At 45.7% G+C, this 23,605-nt stretch overlaps 1 protein-coding gene across 1 annotated transcript in view; it reads right to left on the reverse strand.

Annotated features, from left to right (window-relative positions):
- Nucleotides 1-23,605, reverse strand: part of GDPD5 (glycerophosphodiester phosphodiesterase domain containing 5) — a gene marked incomplete at its 5' end in the record, with an annotated part of 117,690 nt that overhangs the window by 24,161 nt on the left and 69,924 nt on the right. The window contains 6 exons of the mRNA XM_080363184.1: nucleotides 2,361-2,506; nucleotides 7,404-7,497; nucleotides 10,085-10,183; nucleotides 13,796-13,855; nucleotides 14,509-14,602; nucleotides 21,137-21,240. Of these exons, the coding sequence (XP_080219310.1) occupies nucleotides 2,361-2,506; nucleotides 7,404-7,497; nucleotides 10,085-10,183; nucleotides 13,796-13,855; nucleotides 14,509-14,602; nucleotides 21,137-21,240 (597 nt within the window). The remainder of the gene's footprint in view (nucleotides 1-2,360; nucleotides 2,507-7,403; nucleotides 7,498-10,084; nucleotides 10,184-13,795; nucleotides 13,856-14,508; nucleotides 14,603-21,136; nucleotides 21,241-23,605) is intronic.

Here is a 23,605-nt window from a genome sequence, read left to right on the forward strand (position 1 = left end):
AGCAGAAGTGAACTCCGGAACACCGTGCCCTATGATGGTACATGCTGGGTAATCTCTATAACACCACAATGCTGTTATTTAACAGCCCATTTCCTTCCAGAAGCTTTCGAAAAGGAGATGATAAGCCTTCCAGGCAAAGATGTCATCTTGGAGCATGCGATGGGTAAGCTCCTAACCTAGCCAGAGCCAGCCACTCTGATATATATCATTGTATCTCCGAACGAGTCCATCATGGATGCAGAAAGCTAACCTCCTTGGTTTCTTAAACTCTTGCTCAATCCTGGCCTTTAATTCTGTCTTCTAAAATCAGATGCTGCCTATTCCTGGAGATTCCACTGGCACCACTTTGGACATGGGATCTCTCTGTACTAGGAGTTCATATCCCTTAAAACGTGAGATTTTGTGAAAAGGGTGAATTCGAATAACAAATATTTCCACCACCCCAGCCTGTTTCTCCCTCCAAGAAAGGAGGAGCTGAAGGCCTAAATTCAGCATGTCTGGGGCAGAGATGCATCCAAATGGGACAGTTGCTGGTACAAAAATTACTTACTGAGTTTAGAGCTGATTTTTTTGCTTTACAGCAAAACTGTGATAACTAAATAAATGCATAGTTTTTCCGCTTGTATTTCTCTCTGTCTCCCTCCAGTTTCTTCAATGGGTTTCCTCCTTGAAATCATACAACATATTATGTCTAAAACCCAAATCCAGGTTTGCAGTGATCCAGTGCAACTGGACACAGTTTCTTAAGAAACCAGCTCTGAGTGAAGGAAGCCCTGGGGCACAAAGCAATGATCATTCTTCGCAAAAAATCAGGCTACTATTCATTTCTTCCTGCTACAGAGATAGAGCAAGTAATTGCTAGAAAATTACCCATGGATGAACTCATTTTGACTATTTTTGTGCTCAGAAGTCAAACTGCAAAAGCCTTCAAATGGAGCCAAGAGCTTTGGATCTTCCTTAATGAAGGTTATCAAAGTGAGCTAGTCGGAGTAGCACAGACTTGCTACGGCTGGACATCACCACACTGTATTTTTCCCCTGATTAGCCACCTCGCCAGGCCCTCAACAAAAATAAAATCCACTGCATCATTTGTATGTTTGAGAGGATAATGAAGAAGCTTGCAGAGAAGAACCGAATTTGTTCCAAACTAACTGCAGCCACTGCACAACTCTGGCATTGTGCAATGAGCTGCACTAAATGATTTAATCTGAAAACTTATTAACGAAAACTAAGATGCTGAAGGGAGTGGAGCATCTCCCGTGTGAGGAAATAGCTGGATATCTTAAAAAAGCATATATTTGCAAGGCCAGTGACTACATTGCAGTATGTGGTCTGGTCTGAAGTCAACCACAGAATCACAGGATGGCTGGGGTTGAAGGGACTTCAACCCAGTCCAACCCACCCGCTCACACAGGGTCACCAGAGCAGATCACACAGGAATGTGTCCAGGTGGGTTTGAATATCTCAGAGAAGGAGACTCCACACCTGCTCTGGGCAGCTTGGTCCAGGGCTCTGGCCCCTCAGAGTAAAGAAGTTTCACCTCATGTTCAGATGGAACCTCCTGTATTTCACTCTGTGCCTATTACCCCTCATTCTAGCATTGGGCACCACTCCCTCTTGGTTGATCATGTCCTCTTAACACCCACAATCAACCAGCAGAAAGAGAATGAGGTAGAATGCAATGGACCTGGGTGCAGAAGCACCCAAACTGGAGATCCAAACCAGTATGCCCAAACGCCACAGAACAGCATTATGTGCTCAAACCAACATTCTCCATCTTTACCCTGGACGTGTCCAGAAACCTTGGGAAATAAAAGACTATATAATTACGTTTTCAATGTCTATCCAGAGGCAGATGATGGGTTTGTTTCATCACCTCATGCAGCCTCATTATGATCTTCAATGCAAGAGTATGGTGCAGCTTTTTTGCTTTTCCAGGCTGCCACATACTCAAGGCACCTTGCTGTGAGTTTAACCACTGCTGGTCCTGCAAAGGCCACAAAGAACGAGCCTCAGGTTCTAAAAAAAATAAATAAATATCAAACTTCTACTGCTGCAGCTCAAGGGTCAAGCCTGGAGAGCCCAAAACCAGCAGAACTAGCAGCCAGAAAAATGCAACAGCACAAACCACCATGAGCAAGGCAAGGATTGTCCTTTTGTTTGTGAGGCATCTAGAACATCTAAGGTGTGATTTGACTCTGATTTGCCACCACAGTAATTCTAGCCAGGAGGGGTGCCTCTAACTTATATTTGTCATATACATTCTATGGAGAGCAGCCTGGAGACCATCAGATCTGGTATCATCCTTTAACAAGGGCAGAGAAGTCAGACAACACGGTACTAAAATTGAAATTGCTCACCATCGGTGCTCCACGGTGACCTATAATGGCTGGCTTTGGTCCCAGAGCCTTCTTCTCCATTATGCAGGGGGATGAGATGGTGAGGGGAACGAGGTAAAGTGCAACTACAACTGCGAGGTATGCGGTGAACATCAGCATCTGAGAAGCTGAGGTGGAAAGAGAGAGAAAGAGCTGGTGAGAATGTTGGTCCTGACCTCACACCACAGGAGAAAAGTCAAGACGTCTTCATCTTCCTTCAGATGAGAGACTGGTCTGCGGTTGTTGTCCCAGTACAACAGCAAAGCTCTGTGTTTAGAGGGAAACATATTATATTAAAAAAAAAATTTGAGCTAATTAATACACTTCATTTCATATTGGGAAAACAAAGAGTTAAGAAAATTGCTTGAAAACTTATCAATGTAGCCCAACTGTAGCCAATCTCCAGCCCTAGCAATGCAGCCCAAAACACTGCTGATTTCCAGCCCTTTGGGTGGCACAGCACCAAATTTTGCCCTGCCTAATTGCAGATACCAATCACCAGTTAAACATATCTACAAATAAGTCATGGCTCCGTGTTGGCACATTTGATTTCACTTGGGTTTATATCGCTTGTGTTTATATTGGTGGTTCACCAACACCACGCATTTCAGCCGGGGTAACAGCACTTTAACTGCTTCTCCATTAGGATTTGTGCCAGATAGAACTGAGTTAATTTGCAATAATGTTTTACTGGTTAAACTGAAGATATTTAAATAAATTCTTGGCTTGTGACCCACGTTCTTCTGCCAGTGACTTCTTACAAACTCCTAAAGTATCCAGGAATCTTTCAAAGGTGCTGCCAACACAATAGAATCATTCCTTGTTCTCCACAGACATGCATCCCTCATAAAGAACAAAAAGGCACCTTTGAACTCCTGAGCTACTTGGAGTCACTTGAAACCACAGATAAAAAAAACAAGCTTTATGCTTTAATATTGTTATTATTTATTTTTCAAACTCATTAAGGCTTTGGAACTCAATGAAGAACCTCCAAAAATCTCTTTAAAACAAATTTGCCATGGATGCAAAATGGAGAAGGGCAACAAAGATGATTAAGGGAGTGGAGCATCTCCCGTGTGAGGAAAGGCTGAGGGAGCTGGGGCTCTGGAGCTGGACAAGAGGACACTGAAGGGTGACCTCATTAATGGTTATCAATATATAAAGGGTGAGTGTCAGGAGGATGGAGCCAGGCTCTTCTCAGTGACAACCAATGATAGGACAAGGGGTAATGGGTTCAAACTGGAACACAGGAGGTTCCACTTAAATTTGAGAAGAAACTTCTTCTCAGTGAGGGTGGCAGAGCCTGGCCTAGGCTGCCCAGGGAGGTTGTGGAGTCTCCTTCTCTGCAGACATTCCAACCCGCCTGGACACCTTCCTGTGTAACCTCATCTGGGTGTTCCTGCTCAATGGGGGGGTTGCACTGGATGAGCTTTCCAGGTCCCTTCCAATCCCTGACATTCTGGGATTCTGTGAAGGCATAGTTTGTTTTGTTTGTTTGTTTGTTTTAGGGGAAGGACAGAACAGCCACGCTCTGGTCCTGACCACAACTGATCTGGTTTCACACAAATAAACTTATTTTTTGCTTCCAGCATCTAAAAACTTCATTCAAACATGTTTCTACCAGCCAGAAAGTAGCACTAGTAACTCTGCCTGCTAATTTTACTGGATGGCGTCTTGCTAAGTGAGTTCATGTCATGTCCTTCACCATAGAGGTGCCCTGGAATTATGCATTACCAGCATCAAGACCTCCAGATGGACACCAAACATTATCCTAATGCAACTTTTGCTCATTCCAGGAACACCACCCAACCAGGCTTTGAAAAATCAGTTTAATTTTCATCAAAGTCTCAGGTCGTGCAAAGAATTTGGCCCCTTCCTTCTTGGTACTGCAATTTAGGGGTTAAACAGCTCAAATTCAGACTAAAGGCAAGTGCCACGTGAAGCACATGGGCTTCTAAATAGTTTGATCACTGGACTGGAAAAGGATGCCCCAACATGGCTCACAGACCACATTAAAATGGAGCTGAAGACCTCATCCATGAATCTGCAGCAACTAAGACCACATACAAAAAATTAAAAATTAAATACATACATGCAATCCAAATCCAAAACATTCGACTTGAGGTTGGATGGTCTGTTTGGAAGAATTTCTACTGGTGATAACCCAAGCCAAGCAAATGTTGTCTACATGACAACACCAATGAGAACATATAGATGCAAACCTTCCTTCTCCATCCTTCGTGCCCTTAGTGACCAGTCACTCCAGCCCAATTTGGGCTCCTGGAAGAGCATCTTTCTCACACTCCCTTTTGCTACTCAAGGCTTCCAAGGCTCCTTTGATTCCAATGTTGTCTATGTGACCTCAGAAGCAAGTTGGAAAACAAGCTACTACTTTTTTAAACACTGGAGCTATTCAAGAAACTTCTGTTCTCCAGGTTTGGGAAAAGCAGCATTGGGAAAACAAACCAAACCAACAAGAAGCGTAAATTAGTCCAGTAAAAAATCCAGTTGCTTTTCGCCACGTGCCTCAAAAACGACAAGAAGATATTGTTGCACCAATGCCTGCAGCTGCATCAGTTATTTCCTAAATATTATAATTAGTGAGTGAGATATTATTTCCCGTTGCAACAAACTGTAGATTCTCACAGAGATTTCAGTTCTTCTCTTCCATTTTTAACACCACTATGTCAAGCATATCCATACCAAAAAGTCTGTAAACTCCTCCAGGAAAGATAACTTTCACAAGTAAAATGACCTTGAAATAGCTTAAATATCAATGGCACAGAAAAAAAATGAACGTTTTTCTTAAAAAAAAAAAAAAGGGGGGGGAAAAAAAGAGAAGGAAAACAGCTTCCTGGCTTATTAAAAAACAAACAACCAAACAAGCAATTTTCAGGGAATTCAGTTGCAAAAGAAAAAGTATGAGGAATTCACAAGGAACACATGCAGTCTCTGCTCCAGGCGTATCCACAAATCCTCGCTCAACTGGCAGTCTAATGACATGCTAGGACATATTTAAGAACAACCAGGTACAGCTTCCTTGGCATATATATAAATGAAGGCAGAGCAATTCTTTCTTTGAAAGGTCTCTCTGAATATCAAAGTTTTCCCATCTTCAGACACCATTTCCTCATTTTTAATTCCCACTTCTTGGAAGTCTTTTGCAAGTGCTGCCAAATCCTTCCAGGGCTTGTATTTTGCTGCAGGTTAAATACCAATTAAAATATTGTTTTTCTGGAGCTGGCACCGATGTCTGAGAACATCGGTGGATGCCCTGAAGATAAACACTTCTGAGGGCACAGAAGGATCAAATTATTTCACAAGAAAACTTGGAGGAACGTCTTAGGCTTGGGAGAGATCCCAGCAATGAGGTGGGACAGGGGAGGTGCACAGAAAAGCTTATTTCCATGGACAGGACCATCAAACAGAAGAGCTTCATTCTGTGTGTCCTTCACCTCTCTGCTTCCTTAGACCTTTGACCATGTCTCAACATGCATTTAGGAAGCACCTAACCACTGGGGACTAGGTCTCCACTTGGTCCAGTTATGGGCTCCCTACTTTAAGAAGGAATTACTGGAAACTTCTTCTCAGTGAGGGTGACAGAACACTGGACCAGGCTGCCCAGGGAGGTTGTGGAGTCTCCTACTCTGGAGGCATTCAAGACCTGCCTGGACACCTTCCTGTGTAACCTCATCTGGGTGTTCCTGCTCCATGGGGGGATTGCACTGGATGAGCTTTCAAGGTCCCTTCCAATCCCTGACATTCTGTGATGTCCAGTGGAGGGACACAACGATGCTCAGGGGTCTGAGGCATCTTTCTTATGAGGAGAGAATGAGAGAGCTGGGGCTGTTCAGCTGGAGAAGAGAAGCTGAGAGGGGATCTGATCAATGTGATAAATATCTCCAGGGTGGGTGTCAAGAGGATGGACCAGACTCTTTTCAGTGGTGCCCAACAACAAGATAAGGGGCAATGGGCACAGACAAATGCAAGAGGTTCCATCTGAACATGAGGAGAAACTTCTTCACTTTGAGGGGTCAGAGCCTGAACCAGGCTGTCCAGAGTGAGTGTGAAGTCTCCTCCTCTGGAGACATTCAAAACCTGCCTGGATGCGATCCTGTGTGACCTGCTCTGGTGACCCTGCATTAGCAGTTGGGTTGGACTGGATGATCTCCAGAGGTCCTTTCCAACCCCAACCATTCAGTGATTCTGTGAGCCCTCTGGGTGCTACTGCATCACAAGCAACAAATCCATTAAGGCTTTCAAAATCTAGAAATGCCACTGAGGTTGCACCAAGGAGTCTGAGAATGGAGAGGTGCTTATGAGGCAGAATAGACTGTTTCTGTTGGAAGGGACGTACGATGATCATCTAGTCCTACTGTCTGTCCAATTCGGGGCTGCCCAAATGCTAAAGCATGTTGTAAAGGGCATTGTCCAAACATCTCTCAAACACTGACAGGCTTGGGGGGTCAAACACCTCTCTAGGAAGCCTGTTCCAGTGTTTGACCACCCTCTCTGTGGAGAAATGTTTCCCAATGTCCTGGCTAAACTTCCCAGATGCTGCTTTGAACCATTCCCATATGTCCTACCACTGGATCGCAGGAAGAAGAGCTCAGCACCTCCTACTCCACAACCCTTCCTCAGGAAGCTGCAGAGAGCCTCAACCTCCTTTTCTCCAAACTAGACATGCCCAAAGTCCTCAGAGGACATTCCTTTCAGTTCTTTCACCAGCTCTGATGACCTTCACATTCTTCTTACATTGTGGACCCCAGAACTGCTCACAGTGCCAAGATGAGGTAGTACCAACACCAAATACAGCAGGATAATCCCTTTTTGACCAGCTGGTTTAGTGCACCCTAGGATATGGTTTGCTGTCTTGGTTGCCAAGGCACATTACTGACACATATTGAGCTGCTGTTGGCCAGATACAGAGAAGAACACTGCACATTAGCAGCTGGGAGTGGCCCAGCACCCCAAGAACCACCCATCAACCTCTGACCACCATGCAAAGACACGAGCAGTACTCACTGGCTTTCTCCATTCGAGCAAACTGCCCTGCTATCAACCACGACAGGGCCGTGACCGCCACAAGTGCTCCTATGTGCAAAAAGGGGCCTGTGGCCTGCAGGACACAAGAAAAAGAGAGAAAAATTACGATGAGCACTACAGCACCTTGCAAATGTGTTCAACTTGCAGGTTCCACAAGGCATCAGAGCTCTCTGTTTCCAGTTGGATTTCACACCATTCCTAAAACACATTCCTGCATTCTTTTTGGCCATCTGTTCTGCCAAGAAGGCCACTATGAAAGCAAAGCAGCAAAACTTGGAACTCCTTGGGGAAGACCTCATCCAATAACACATATTTGGAAAAAGCCTCCTTAGATATCATGCAAATTCATTTGAGGCTCTTGGTGCCACCAAGTTTTAAATTTCTTGTAGTCCAGTTGAACACTGGTCAACAGCTCAATGTCTCAATGAACACTGGTGACAGTGTTGTCCCTCAGGGGTCCGCATAGGGACCAGTACTGTTTAACATCATCTTCAATGGCATTTACAGTAGGATTAAGTGCACCCTCAGGAAGTTTGCCAATGACCCCAAGCTGAGTGGTGCAGGTGATGCACCTGAGGGATGAGATCCATCCAGAGGGATCTGGACAAGCTGGAGAAGTGGGCCAAATGAACCTCATGAGGTTCAACAAGGTCAAATGCAAGGTCCTGCACCTGGGTTAGGGCAATCCCTGGAGTCAATCCAGGCTGGGGATGGAGGGATGGAGAGCACCCCCAGGAGAAGGACTTGGGGGTGCTGAGGGTGCAAGATTGGCCATGAGCCGGCAACGTGCGCTTGCAGCCCAGAAATCCGCCCGTGTCCTGGGCTGCATCCCCAGCAGCGTGAGCAGCAGGTGCAGGGAGGGGATTCTGCCCCTCTGCTCCGCTCTGGTGAGACCCCCCTGCAGTGCTGGTCCAGCTCTGGGTCCTCAGCACAGGACACACATGGACCTGCTGGAGAGGGGCCAGAGGAGCCACAGGAATGATGCGAGGCTGGAACAGCTCTGCTGGGAGGACAGGCTGAGAGAGTTGGGGTGTTCAGACTGGAGAAGAGGAGCTCCGGGGAGACCTTAGTGCGGCCTTTCTGGACCTAAAAGGGGACTGTAAGAAAGATGGTGACAGATTTCTGAGCAGGGCCTGTTGTGATAGGACAAGGGGTGATGGTTTTCAACTAAAGGAGGGAGATTCAGGCCAGACATGAGGAAGAAATTGTTGCCCCTGAGGGTGCTGAGAGCCTGTCCCAGGTTGGCCAGAGAGGTGGTGGATGAACCATCCCTGGAGACATCCCAGGCCAGGCTGGACGGGGCTCTGAGCAACCTGAGCTGGTGAAGATGTCCCTGCTCATGGCAGGGGGGGCACTGGGGGAGCTTGGAAGGACCTTTCCAGACCAAACTGTTCTGGGATTCTACAAACACGCTGAACTGTGTATCCAGATGAGAAAAAATTTGAGGTGGATCCTCTCAGTCGTGCTTCTGTTCTCTGCCTACATAAATCTTTAAAAAACAAGAAAAGTGAAGCACTTCCAAGAAATATTATTCTCTTGTCTGAATGCTATCTTTCCCCCATAGATTTGCATATTCCCAAATACACACCAGTGATCACCAGTAGAACTCTCAAGATTTGCATGGGCAAAATATTTTTTTAACTCTTTTTGAAGAAGAGATAAAAAGGAATAGAGAGCAGTTCTATCAATAAATTAACAGTTTGTAACCGTTTTCATCTAACACTTACATAGTGCCGCAGCATACCACTGGTCTTCTTTAAAAGAGGACTAGATCACAGAAGGTGCATTCTTTTTAAAACATGTATAAATTTATGTGCCATATAAAAATATACCAAGAGTACTTCTTCCATAAGACTGGGAAGCACAAGAGTCTCCAGACCTGGACACCAGCCACCAGAGCACCGCTGGCAAAGTCAAGAGGAATTGTACTGTCCCTCCAGCAACTCAAAATCACACCAAGTTTCCGTATTTCCCACCTCTAACCCTGAAGCCAAGCCTAAAGTCTAAAGGAAAAAGCCATGAGGACTCCATGGGAGTTTTGCTGCAAATTTTTCTCATTGCCAATATTTCAATGTTGGGAGCAATAAACATCAAGACAGGTTTTTATACAGTAGAAAGACACAAAGTCACCCTGATCCAGTTTAACATGTTCGTGCTCATTGCAGGAGGGTTGAACTAGATGAACTTTAAAGGTCCCTTTCAACCCAAACTGTTCTATGATTCTACCCTGTTTCCCTGAAAATAAGACCTACTCCAAAAATAAGCCCTAGCATGATTTTTCAGAATGCTTGAAATATAAGCCCTCCTCAAGATATAAGCCCTAGTTATAGTTCATAAAATAATAGTTAAATAGTGTGCAGGCAGCTATATATGTAAAAAAGTAAAAGTAATTGGCAATAGAATGCAGCAGGACAGAGGTGACAATGTGATTACATGATTGTATTTGAATAAATGTTGATTTTTTTGTTCAAGAATAAATGTAGATTGTTGTTCATGGAAAAATAAGACAATCCTTGAAAATAAGCCCTAATGCACCTTTTGGAGCAAAAATTAATATAAGACCTTGTCTTATTTTTGGGAAACAGGGTATGAAAGTCCATGACATGTAGCTGCAGTGGCCCCTTTCTCCACCCAGAGACTCATCCTTACAGACAACTTACTTGCAGTGAAATAAATACCATCTCCCATTCGTCGTCCCAAAGCTGTGCTATCGATGACATGGTCACCACGGTAGTTATCAAGGTCGTCATCAGGCCAATCTGCAGCAAATACAACAGTATTTACATACTGGAGCCTTTGTCTCATTATCACAGCAGTTTTACAGGTTGCGAAATAGAGAGAGAAAACTTTTGTACATAATAAATGGCTCCAAAAAAACAAGTCTTAGGACCCACATGGAAAGAGACTGGACTTGTGTGTTGTTCCAGTCCATGTCAGGTATTGGAACAGGCTGTCCAGGGCAGTGGTGGAGTCACCATCCCTGAAGCAGTTGGATAGACAAGGAGATGAGGTTCTCAGGGACATGGGTTAGTGCTAGAGTTGGGTTAATGGTTGGGCATTGTGATCTTAAATGTCTTTTCCAGCCAAAATAATCCTACCATTCTATGAATCTCCTGTTTTCCACTATTGATGAAACAGCACTGGGCTAAATAATCCCAGGAGGACACATCTCACGCATGATCTCTCACTTTCTTCACAGAGTAACCCAAGATATGGAAAAATCAGGTGGTTTTCCCTGCCAAACTGGATCAGAAACAGCTTAAATACATATTAGGTTCTGTCAGGCAATTTCAGGAGATGATCCTAGGTTCTCCTGGCCCTGCTGCAACAGCCTATGGTGTACCAGTGCTATGGGAGGTTGGTGGCCTTGGCTCATCTCGACTGTCAAATGCTTCTGTTTGGGGATAAAGCTTGAACACACCAAACAGACAATGAACATTGCACTTGTCAGTAAAACATGAATATGCGTGCAAGCAAGGCTGTGCATTCCCATCACTAAGCAATTATCTTCAGCACAACTTCACGCACAGATGTGACTTCACCTGGGTCTGAAATAGCAACAACCATGCAACTGTCATGCAACCGGAATAATTATAACAGATATTACAGCTTGAGAAGAGGTTCTGGATGACAGTGGCTAAACTGAGGTGGCAGAACAAGGCTCAGTTCATCAGCCGCTTGCCCCAGCCTCAATGCAGAAGCACTCAGAAGTATTAGCGGAGGAGTCATACATGTGGGGAAGACGTCACATGGGGGAAGGCGTCACATGGGGGAAAAAATGTCACCTTCATTTTGAAGGTAAAAAGTTCAAGCTGTCAAAAACAGCCACAGAAATAACTCCAGCTGTAAAGACCTAAAATCTGGGCTGTCTGCAAAAAATAGTTCACAATCCTCCGCCTCTCCGTCTGGTGTCTCACACTCTGCTGTACCGCATGCCCGCTGGATTAAAAGGATGGCGCTGCTCTGAGTCTCAATCTCTTTTACTCTCTAGATCCAAAATTTGTGTGGGAGACTTGGGTAGAAAAGGGTAGCTGATACATGACAGCAAATTAATCATCTAGGATGCACAGGACATCTCTAGACGGATTTCAAATTTGGACAAGGAAATAAAAAAAAAAACATATTCCCAACATGTACATAAAACATTTCAGTATATAAGGACAGGGGACTATAAGAATCAAAGAATCATTTTGGTTGGAAAAGACGCTCAAGAGTCCAACTGTTTCCCCACCCCTGGCACTGCCCCATGTCCTGAGAACCTCATGTCCGTCTGTCCAACCCTCCAGGGATGGTGACTCCAGCACTGCCCTGGGCAGCCTGTTCCAATGCCCCACAGCCCTTTGGGGAAGAAATTGTTCCCCACATCCAACCTCAACCTCCCCTGGCGCAACTTGAGGCCGTTTCCTCTGCTCCTGGCGCTTGTTCCTGGGGAGCAGAGCCCGACCCCCCTGGCTCCAAGCTCCTTTCAGGCAGTTCAGAGATCAGAAGGTCTTCTCTCAGCTCCTGTTCTCCAGGCTGAACCCCCAAGGTCCCTCAGCTGCTCCCATCACATTTGTGCTCCAAATTTTTGCAGGATTAAAGGAGAAAATTAGAATGAATCATAGTACTTGCACATATCAGCCTTTCCCACATGCACTCATCTATATTTGAAGTTAATTCATCATGGTTGCAGAGAAGAATATTCACTTAATCCAGTCTCTTATCTAAACCTGCTTAGAAAGCTGAGGGAAGTGTGGGGAAGGGAAGAGAGAGACAGAGCAGCACATCTGAGTTGTGATGAAAGATGGACTTTTTTGGGAGAAGGAAAGGGAGGCTAGGGGTTTTTTTAGGCAAGGATTAATTCATTTCCACCAACACACTCCTTTTTCTGGTCTTACTCATCCAAACCCACCAGCCACCTGGAGCGTGTCTGAAAAATACCATTTCCCCCAATGAAGAAACATATGTTAGACTGAAGAATCAACAATTTCTTTTCCAGCAGCAGGCAGATGGTCCCCACCTCCTCTTTGAATTGCATGCCCGCCTCCCAAGGAAGCATAATCTCTGTAATTTCTAGGAAAAAAAGAAAAGGGAAAGAAAAAGAAAGGGTGGGGAGGTCTGTGTGCTCCCTGTCCGGGGTTGGGGGGGGGGGTGACACATCTGGCTCAGGCTGTGATCCTGCATGACCTTGTCATGTGCAGAACAACCAATTTCAGAAGGAGCTGCACATCAGCAGATTCAGGACTGCTCCCTTAATTAGCTATTAGCAGATTGCCAGTTACCATTAAATCCTGCCAAGCCATTTTTTTGGGCACTGTCTCTCCACACAGCTTGCTACATACTCTTCCTCTCCCCTTCTGTGCTCCAAACACCAGATCTGCATCTTCTTTTACATTCCACAGCATTTTTTTTGCCAAACAGCTCTACATACAAATCAGGACCTCTTTGGGTTCCAGCAAACCACAACCTCCACATTGCACACCCCAGTTTTAACACCTACATCTTCTCTCAAGGCTTTTCCACAGTTGGTTCCTCCAAGCACATCCTGAGCAGCTTCACATCTGCTCAGCCCTCCTCCAGGGCTGGCTGCAGCACAAAAAGTAACACCAGAGGTTCATATGGAGTAACACTGAGCTGAGACTAAACTCAGGCTGATCTCATGACACAGTGTTTCTTAATCTCCAAAAGTGGTCCCTTTGTCAGCAGGGACCCCAAAGCCTTTCACCAACCATGTAGTTATTGTCTCTAGGCTTTGACTGCCCCTATTCTGCAATTTAGTCAGTCCTCTGAGATGAGGACACATGCACCACAGACATCTGAAGTTTCAGCTCTTCTTAAAAACAGAGTGGCAGTCAGTATCACATACATCTGTTAGAGAGGGGCCAGAGGAGCCACAGAAATGATGTGAGGCTGGAACAGCTCTGCTGGGGGACAGGCTGAGAGAGTTGGGGTGTTCAGCTGGAGAACAGAAGCTCCGAGGAGACCTTAGTGTGGCCCTTCCAGACTTAAAAGAGGCCGAGAAGAAAAACAGGGAGAGACTTTTGAGCAGGGCCTGTTGTGATTGGACAAGGGATGGTGGTTTTAAACTAAAAGAGGAGAGAATTCAGGCCAGATATGAGGAAGAAATATTTTACAATGAGGGTGGTGAGAGCCTGGCCCAGGTTGTCCAGAGAGGTGGTGGATGAACCATCCCTGGAGACATCCCAGGCCAGGCTGGACAGGGCTCTGAGCAACCTGAGCTGGTGAAGATGTCCCTGCTCATGGCAGGAGGGGCACTGGCTGAGCTTTGAATGTCCCTCCCAACCCAAACTATTCTATGTTACACCACCCACTCCCTATACTCCTGTTTTATTGATATCCTTCTCCTTTCCAAGCTGAGAAGAGCCATTTACCTTGTGAAGCCAGTGCAGATTCATCTGCTGTCCCACAGCTATGTGACATAGTGCTAGTATCTGGGAGGACGAAATCAAGAGTCAGACATTGACACATCACAACCTTTAAGTGTTTGAACATGCAGGAACACATCACCATCTAAAAAGACACCCCAGCACGCCAGGGCAGAAAGTAAGGCTGGTGTAAGGATGGTCCAGAATACATCACCTAGCTCAGTTGTACAAGTAGATCCCGTCCAAAGTCAAGGATGTGGAGGACTTTGACCTCCAAGAGGCAGGAGGTTGAGAGCCTGGTCCATGAGTACACAGCTCCCAGAACTTCAGGAAATACTGACTATGTGGGGCCAGGTACTGATTCTACCTGAACGGTCAACACTTTGAAGGTCCCACCACGCTGGGGTAAGGAGAAACAACTTGCACTTGTGGCTGGAAGATACACCAAAGTGGAAACTGGGCCAAACTAAGGGGAACAAGAGTTGTATTTGTCCCCAGGCCAACTGTACCACCAGTATCAAGGTCTCTGTCTTTGGTCATCTGAAGTCAAAGACCATACATTTTTCACTCTCTGTTTATTTTAGGCAACCTAAGGCTAAGAGAGAGGGAGAGAAAAATCACTTCTGAAAGGAAAATTGCCCAAGTCATAGGTGGACTGAGAAGTTCACATCCTTTTCAAAGCAAATGCACAAATGTACAGGCAATTTTATTCTACTCACCAATAACACTGTAATGTATGTAAAGCCAGCAGCAGTTGTTACAAGTATTGGAATGGACCAGTCACTCCAATATCCCATTCGGTTGTATAAAAACCTGAAAGATAAGTGTGAAGGACAGATTAAGAAGACATTCAACACCATAGTTACTTCACTAGGACTAGACAAAACTTGAGAAAATGGGTCTTTTCATTCCCACTGTACAGATGAGAGATAGACAGGAAAAAGTACAAGTCGGTCTGAAACAAAACTCAATGTTTGTGCTTTGATCCAGCCTGGGAAATTAACTCTGCAAGAAGAAATTGGACAATTATGTCAAACACAGCAAAAAAACATCATACACATCCAGGACTTGAGGTTTTCCAAAAAATATTCCCCACAAACAAGATTAAAATATCCTTATGTATGGTGGTGTTTGCTTAAATGATGGATCCAACGCTGTCCCATGTGCTCATAGACTAATAAATACAATATAGAAATAGTATCAAGGACAGGGGAGGAAAATTAATGCTGTTATGCTGTATACTCAAGGCAAAAACTCTTTGCAGAGGGGCACATTGATGGAGGAAATTGGGTCTCTTGTACCTACTAGAGATGGTGTCTCTTATTCCAGTGGGTTGTAGAGAAGGTCCAATCCTGTAAGAGTAGAAACTCTCAGGTTGAGTCTTTGACCTGCTTGCATGAAGCATTTATGCCTATTGTAATCAACAAAAGCAACAAAAACCTAGGTCAAAGACTCAAGCTCCTCCCCACCACTCAAATCCAGCACCATTCATCAGCCACAAAGTCTGGTCTGGCAGCTGCGCCAACCATTCTGTCCAGGAGTAAAGCTCCCACGTAGGATCTGGAAAGCAAATCCTAGGGCTCACCAAACATGACGCATGTCCAGGTTTTGCTTAGGGATCCAAAGAGCCATAACAAAAGGGATCTAGAGGGATTCAGACATGTAGTTAGTAAAAAAGAGGGAAGAGAGAGAAGAGGGCTCCTCTGAAGTCTTTGCTCACACACCACTAAGAGCTTCCATAGTTCAGCTTCAGTACATTTCAGTTTTTGCTCTGATGTCCCTTCAAAGTGGCCTGATGGTGTCAGGTCTTCACTTGATGTGCAAATGACTGTTTTAAAATGCTGTTTCCATGGCAGTTATGAACCAGATGAGCCTTCTCCAGAACTAAGGAAGAAAAAATTTGCTACACAGACCTGCATTTATATTATAGTCCTGCTCCAGAGGGAACACAGCCAGCTTCACAAATTACAGTATCTCCCACGTCCTTCATTAACCAACATTGAGCTTTCTGTTGCAGTACAGAGCTTTCACACTGGAGATCTGTAGTATAACGCAATTAAGCATAGACACCACAAAGAAATGCCCAAAGCAATAAATTTTAAAAATATTTACTTAAATTTAAGAGGCACAAAACCCTTTCAATGACAAAAACCTCATTGCATATTCAGCCTCACAGGAAAATACTAAAAGCCTGCAGCAATACAAGCCAGGCTTTAATTTTGCCCTGTCTTTCTAAAGCCCATTTCAATCCCAGAAGTCCCTTAAGTCTTTACAAGTTGAAAGGCCAAATCACCACATTTATGTAGGTGAACCCTATCGCTGTCACAATTTAATTAGATTCATTTGGTTTTACATAGATATGTGTATCCACCGCTGGAGCCCGAAGCACAGGCAGGGTTTGTAATGTTCTTCTGTAGAATCATAGAATAGAATCATAGAATCATTTTGGTTGGAAAAGGCCCTCAAGATCAAGTCCAACCGTTAAACCCAACCCTGGCACTGCCCCATGTCCCTGACAACCTCATCTCTGTGTCTGTCCAATCCTCCAGGGATGGTGACCCCAGCACTGCCCTGGGCAGCCTGTTCCAATGCCCCACAGCCCTTTGGGGAAGAAATTGTTCCCCACATCCAACCTCAACCTCCCCTGGCGCAACTTGAGGCCGTTTCCTCTGCTCCTGGCGCTTGTTCCTGGGGAGCAGAGCCCGACCCCCCTGGCTCCAAGCTCCTTTCAGGCAGTTCAGAGATCAGAAGGTCTCCCCTCAGCTCCTGTTCTCCAGCTGAACCCCCCAGGTCCCTCAGCCGCTCCCATCACACTTGTGCTCCAGCCCCTCACCAGCTCCGTTCCCTTCTCTCAACTCGCTCCAGCACCTCAAGGCCTTTCTTGGTGTGAGGGGCCCAAAACTGCACTCGAGATTGGAGGTTTGGCCACCCCAGGTCCCAGCACAGGGACGGTCACTGCCCTGGGCCTGCTGGCCACACCAGTGTTGACAAGTAGTTTTCTGCTGTCTCTTAAGTCACCTCTGGCAGCTGCTCAGCAGCATTTAGCAAAGCTCTGCACATCCGGGTTAAGAAATTAAGAACCACCTACTGAATTCAGGTTCCAAATACCATTTTAGCCAAAGGATCATGGAAGAGAGGGTCTGCAGCACACAGCAGTTTCAGCTAGAAAAATGAGGCTTTACATCAACATGTTAATAACCATGCCAAGAGGGACCTGGGTTTACGGAGGATATGAGGTTGAATGAGCCAACAGGTACCTCCACTGTGAATAAGTCTAACTTCTGTGTGGCATTAAGAGAAGCATCACAAGCAGACCAAGGGAAGATGCTCTCCCTTCTGCTCAGCACTGGTGAGGTGGCACCGGCAGCACAGTGCCCCGGTTTGGACCTCCCTGTTAAAGGAGGATATGGAGTGGGTCCAGTAGAAAACTACCAAATGAGATGGTGGGGCAACCTCAAGAACACAGATTACAGAATCATTGGCTGGATGGGGGTGGAAGGGAACTCTGGAGATCATCCAGTCCAACCCACCTCCTAAAGCAGGTTCACCAGAACAGATCACACAGGAATGTGTCCAGGTGGGTTCAAATGTCTCCAGAGAAGGAGACTCCACAACCTCTCTGAGCAGCCTGTTTCAGAGCTCTGGCACTCTCAAAGAAGTTTCTCCTCATGTTTAGATTACTAGGAAAGCTTTAGGAAGCTGGGCTTGTTTAGTCTCACAGGGAAGAGGCTATGAGATAATCTAATTGCTGCCTACGCTGTCTGACAGAGTGTTATGAAGATGAGGTAAACAATCTCTTCAAGAGTGACAGACATTGTCACATGGGGAAATGGCCTTTAGAAGCTTGTGTTGGAAAAATCTTCTCCTTACAGTGCTGGAACAAGTCCCAGAGAAGGGGCAAGTCTTCATGCTTAGGGTTTCAAGACTTTGGTCAATCTAAGTCTTCTGCTGGCAATAGTCCTCCTTTGTAGGGCTGGTTGGACAGATGCCTCCAGTCTTTCATCACCTATGTGGCTGGACAGGTGGAAGAAGTTCACTGTAGTTCCCTGCACATGATGTGAGGAAAGAGAGCTCATGAGGATGAGCTTTGGATAGCAGGAACAAGCTCAGCAGCTCATCACACCAACGTGACAGCAATTCTTTGTCCCAGTTCCTCCAGAGAGCTCCTACCAGTAGCTGAGTGTGCCAGGTCCCATGCAGAGATGGTGTGAGCCCCAAAGAGCCCTTTCTCTATTCTGAAAGGGATCATGGATTGCAAATAAATCAGTGGAAGGGCAGGGAAGCCAACAAGAACAAGTATCAATGAAATATTCTCCACAAATCAGCAAATTTGCTGATGACACCAAGTTGGGAGGGAGTGTGGACCCACTGGAAGGCAGGAGGGCTCTGCAGAGGGATCTGGATAGACTGGAAAAATGGGTTGACTCCAATGGGATGGACTTCAACAAGGCCAAGTGGAGGGTCCTGCACTTTGGCCACAACAACCCCCTGCAGCTCCAGGCTGGGCACAGAGTGGCTGGAGAGCAGCCAGGCAGAAAGGGACCTGGGGGACTAATGGACAGGAAGCTCAACAGGAGCCAACAGTGTGCCCAGGTGGCCAAGAAGGCCAATGGTGTCCTGTCCTGTATCCAAACCAGCGTGGTCAGCAGGACAAGGGCAGTGATCCTTCCCCTGTGCTCTGCATTGGGGAGCCCACACCTGGAGTATTGTGTTCAGTTCTGGGCCCCTCAGCTCAGGAAAGAGATTGAAGTGCTGGAGCGGGTCCAGAGAAGAGCAACAAGACTGGGGAAGGGACTTGAGCACAAGCCCTATGGGGAGAGGCTGAGGGAGCTGGGCTTGTTTAGTCTGGAGAAGAGGAGGCTTAGACATGAGCTCAACACTCTCTAGAACTACCTGAAGGGCAGTTCTAGCCAGGTGGGGATGGGTCTCTTCTCCCAGGCAGTCAGCAATAAGACAAGGGGCCATGGGCTTCAACTCTGCCAGGGGAAATTGAGGCTGGAGATTAGAAAGCAATTCTTTGCAGAGAGAGTGGTCAGGCATTGGAATGGCTGCCCAGGGAGGTGCTGGACTCACTGGCCCTGGAGGTTTTTAAGCTGAGATTGGACATGGCAGTCGGTGCCATGATCTAGTCAATGGACTGGAGTTGGACCAAGGGCTGGACTTTATGATCTCTGAGGTCTTTTCCAACCCAGTCGATTCTGTGATTCTGTGAAATATGGCCCAGAAGTGATAGCCACTGAGGAACAACAAAGATGGGGTTTCTAAGAGCCAGAACCCCAATGTCACTCATCAGCAACAAGCTTATAGCCCTGTTAGGACCAAAATGATGTTTTCACCTCCTTTACACCCCATCTGGCTGAAAATGTTGTTCTAATGGAGCCCACAGATCTCCATTGTGAGGGAAAAGGTTCAGGCTCAGCCTGAATGGACCCAATGGAAAATTTTTCCCCTCTGCCAGGAACCGAGCGCGGCTGTAATTAAAACCTCACCCCATGTTATCATCCTCCCTCTCCAGCCTTTCCACAGTGTTTCAGGCTGTTTTTTTCAGAAACTCTGCTGTTCTCCTCAACCTCTGGTGCCAGCGCGTGGAACAGGGGTCTAATTGGGGTTACGGCACACACAAAGCCCCAACTCATTTTCTGAGCTGAACAGCAGCACTTGAACAGATGCAGCCCTGCTGTTTTGCATCCAGAGAGCCTCTTCCATAACCATTGTGTACAAGAAAAGAGCTTGTTTTTCCAGAGCTGTCAATCTAAAAGCGCTTGTAGCACCCTGTGCACACTGGGTTGCACAGCAGCGAAAGGGGCTTTGTCCTACAGGTGACATTTGAGGCATTTTAAAGCCCAAATATCTTTTGCATCCAGAGCAGACATGCACATCTCCTCCCACTCCCACGTGAATATTTAGGAAGCCAAAATTTTGCAGTGCCATGGCTGCAATGCCCATTCACAGGCTTTGCTTCATCCCTGCATCATGTTTTTTAGCCCTTTCTCAACTTCGAGCTGTGACAGATTTGACTTTGCACTGAGCTGGGGGAAACACCCTAAAAAATAAAACCTATGCATTTTTATGCTAATATTATAAATAATCAAGAGCAATGGTGATGGTTTCAGTTCTCAGAATGTGGGTCTAAGCAAAAGAAAGAAAAAACAACCAAACCCTACACGAACAACAACAACCAACACACACCACACTCCTGGGAGGAAACAGTTCACATGGTTAAGTTAGTAAACTCTCCTTCCCACAACTTCAGCATCTAAAGCAGGCAATTCATTTAAGGGATCGACTACTCACTGTGTTTTAAAACACAGTTTACATATTATCTTTGACAAGAAGATGATGTCAAAGGAGTTCGCTTAGAAGAGAGCCCAAGGTACTGTCAGAATGTTTTAAGATGCTGCTGAGATAGTAAAAAAGATAATAATTTCCAACACAGGGGGAGCTGGCAACACCCCAAACTCCCCAGCATGTCCCACTGGAAAGCTTGTTTGCAACTCCTTCCAACTTTGCAAGATTTTCCACACCCGTGTCTGCTTCAGGCTGAATTGCTGTCATTGGTATTTTGTGGAAAGTTGCGGCCGGATTGCTCAGCTGCTTCCGAAAACAGCCAATCTTGGAAACAAACAAACAACAAAGGAAAAAAAAAAACAAACTCTAAAATCTACATTATTTCAGCTCTGCCTTTGTTTTCAAATGCTGTTTACTGGGACCACGCTTACTCCAAGCTCTGTTACAGTCACACAATGGAGATGAGAGGACATATTACACAGAATCCTTTTGGTTGGAAAAGACCCTCAAGATCATCAAGTCCAACCGTTAACCCACCCCTGGCACTGCCCCATGTTCCTGAGAACCTCATGTCCGCCTGTCCAACCCTCCAGGGGTGGTGACTCCAGCACTGTCCTGGGCAGCCTGTTCCAATGCCCCACAGCCCTTTGGGGAAGAAATTGTTCCCCACATCCAACCTCAACCTCCCCTGGCGCAACTTGAGGCCGTTTCCTCTGCTCCTGGCGCTTGTTCCTGGGGAGCAGAGCCCGACCCCCCTGGCTCCAAGCTCCTTTCAGGCAGTTCAGAGATCAGAAGGTCTCCCCTCAGCTCCTGTTCTCCAGCTGAGCCCCCCAGGTCCCTCAGCCGCTCCCATCACACTTGTGCTCCATCTCTCATCACAAACAGGGAGAAGCTCTCCTTCAGTCTCATTCCCCACCTCATTAATGAAAGTAAAGTGAAAGCAAGTCCATCTGAAGGATCCAAATACACCCAACCCAATGTCAAACATCTCTTAGAGGTGTACAACGGCAGCCAAATTTTTAAGGGTTTGCCCCTCCGCAACAGGGGAACTCTACTCACCAGTTGATTTCATTGTAGTCATTGTGAACTTCCCACCAGAAGTAAAACCAGATGAGGGTCAGGAAGAAGGACGAGGTGAGGATGAGGAACCAGAGGCGCTCCCACTGTGGATGGAAAGAGAAGTCAGCGTTCATACTGTCTCATTTCAGAGCCAATGCCCCATCCTGTGCCACAGCTCATCTAGAAACTGTTGAGGTTGGATGGAATAATTAGACATTTACAAGGGATGATTTAAGACCTTGCTTCTCTGGGAAGGTGGGAGATCCAACCCTGGTCCCCAGTCCTAGGCAGAGGGTCATTTATGTAGATAGATTCATCTCATGTAGGGCTGGTATAGCATTTCTCCAGCTCTCAGGGCATATGGAATGAGGGAGCATTTCAGGACCCAGAACTGGGGTTTTTTTGTTTGGTAGGAGTTTGTTTGGGTTTTTTTGGTGGTGTTTTGTTGCTGTTGGCATCTTTTTCTTAGTTTGGATTTTTTTGAGGCAATTCCTTAACTAACTTTTCCATTCACATGTAAGAGATGCAACTTGGCATCTTACTTCTCCCATGGCCTAAATGACCAAGTAGTTATCACAAAGATTACACAGCAGGTTGGGGCATTACTACTACACAGACATCCAAACCCTTAACTCCTTCCCTCAGGTCCTGCAGAGCCAAACCACCCATCCGCAACATTTATTCCCACCACCACCACATATGCAAGTGTTTTGCAAATAAAATGGCAGGAGGAGAGACCACACCAGCATCGGATGAAAGCGATTTGCATCAACATTCAGTTTTGATGAGTGTTTCAAATAAGACTACATAAGCAATCCCCCCTTCAAGAAAAACAATAAATCCTTAAAAACATCTGTTCAGTGCCCCCCTCCAATCACATGAGTAGAATCCTAAACCACAAGGACACCCATGGAGAGAACAGTGTTGCAATAAAACTGTCCCCAACCGGCACCATTTCCATGTGTTCCACATTGGTTTTACTCTACAGGCATTAAGAAGTCCACACATGTTTCCATTTCATCCAGTATGATCAAAATAAAACGCCAAAATAAATGCCTTATGGAAAGTATTCAAATTAATCCTCTCTTCCCAGAATGAGCAAGAAGGAATAAAAATTGCACAAACGTTTGAGCAACTCTACTACTGTAATTTCCTTCTAGACCCTCAGTACACCATTTATCTCTTTGAAAATGCTCTTTTCTCTAGTGAACTGTCCCATAGCTCTTCAGTTATGCAAAACAATGTAACCAATATAACCTCTGTTTTGGTGATATAAGAAATAGAACTATTCTTTGCCTCTGCTTCCCATCTTAAAGGCTGAAGCTATTTATTTAACTGTGTATTGACTAATTTTTTATCATGGATCACCCTGGATATCAATCTTGTAATACAGCTCTTCTCTGTACACTCCATCTCATTAAAAGTGCCAAAAGAAAACAATAAAAAGGTTTGAAGTTATTAAATATTTGCCGCATCAAAAAAAGATGTTTTCTGCTAGAAATTCCCAAATCTTCGCTGAGGTTATGGTTAGAATATTTTTTAATCTTGGCTTAAGTTTGTTAGCCAAATTCTATCAAATCTCAGTAATAGCAAGTGCCCAATTCACACAAGGGGCTTTGTGTTCCAGATAAATGGGGCAAAAGGGACCAAAAGGAGGGACAAAGGACTTCTATAGTGCAGCTCCTGTGTACATTCAAAGCCACGCAGCCATAAACTCAGGGACTATAATGTCTCCATCTCATGCATCAATCTGCTCCTACACACACAAGTGAGCTCCTGGAGGGAAAGCACTGAGGCTAAAATGGGGTTTTCTTTCCCCCTGAACATCCCAATTTTGGTAGCAGGATGCCAGCCACAGCATCTACATCAGCTCCATAGCCAACACCAGCCTTCTCCAGAGCCCAAATGAAGCGGCAAGGATGCAACATCGCTCCACGATGAACCTCCTCCCAACATCGCCTCTCCACAATGAACCTCCTCCCAACATCATCTCTCCACAATGAACCTCCTCCCAACATCATCTCTCCACAATGAACCTCCTTCCAACACTTCTTCACAATGAACCTTCTCCACAGCAACCACCACCACTTAGTCAAGCCAACTCCTTCCAACCAAAAAATTTCAGATTAAAATCCACCCATGGAACATCTGGGTTATATAAATGGCCAAACCAAAATCCAATCACACCTTTACACCATCCCATCAAAATTCCCCAGGAGGAAATGGCTGTTAATGCTTTCAGCAGATTATGATGATCTCCTGTATACCTTCCAGTCTGCAGATCTCCAAGCTTTCAAACCTTACTTTCCCCAACGTTTGATGCTTTTTGCTCTCCATTTGGGTCTAAAACTTCCTTGCTGCTATCAGCAATGATGCTGAAGCAGTTAACTGGACAGCCAGAAATCCACCCATGTCCTGGGCTGCATCCCCAGCAGCGTGAGCAGCAGGTGCAGGGAGGGGATTCTGCCC

Source organism: Nesoenas mayeri (assembly GCF_963082525.1).
Source record: "Nesoenas mayeri genome assembly, chromosome: 1".
NCBI lineage: Eukaryota > Metazoa > Chordata > Aves > Columbiformes > Columbidae > Nesoenas > Nesoenas mayeri.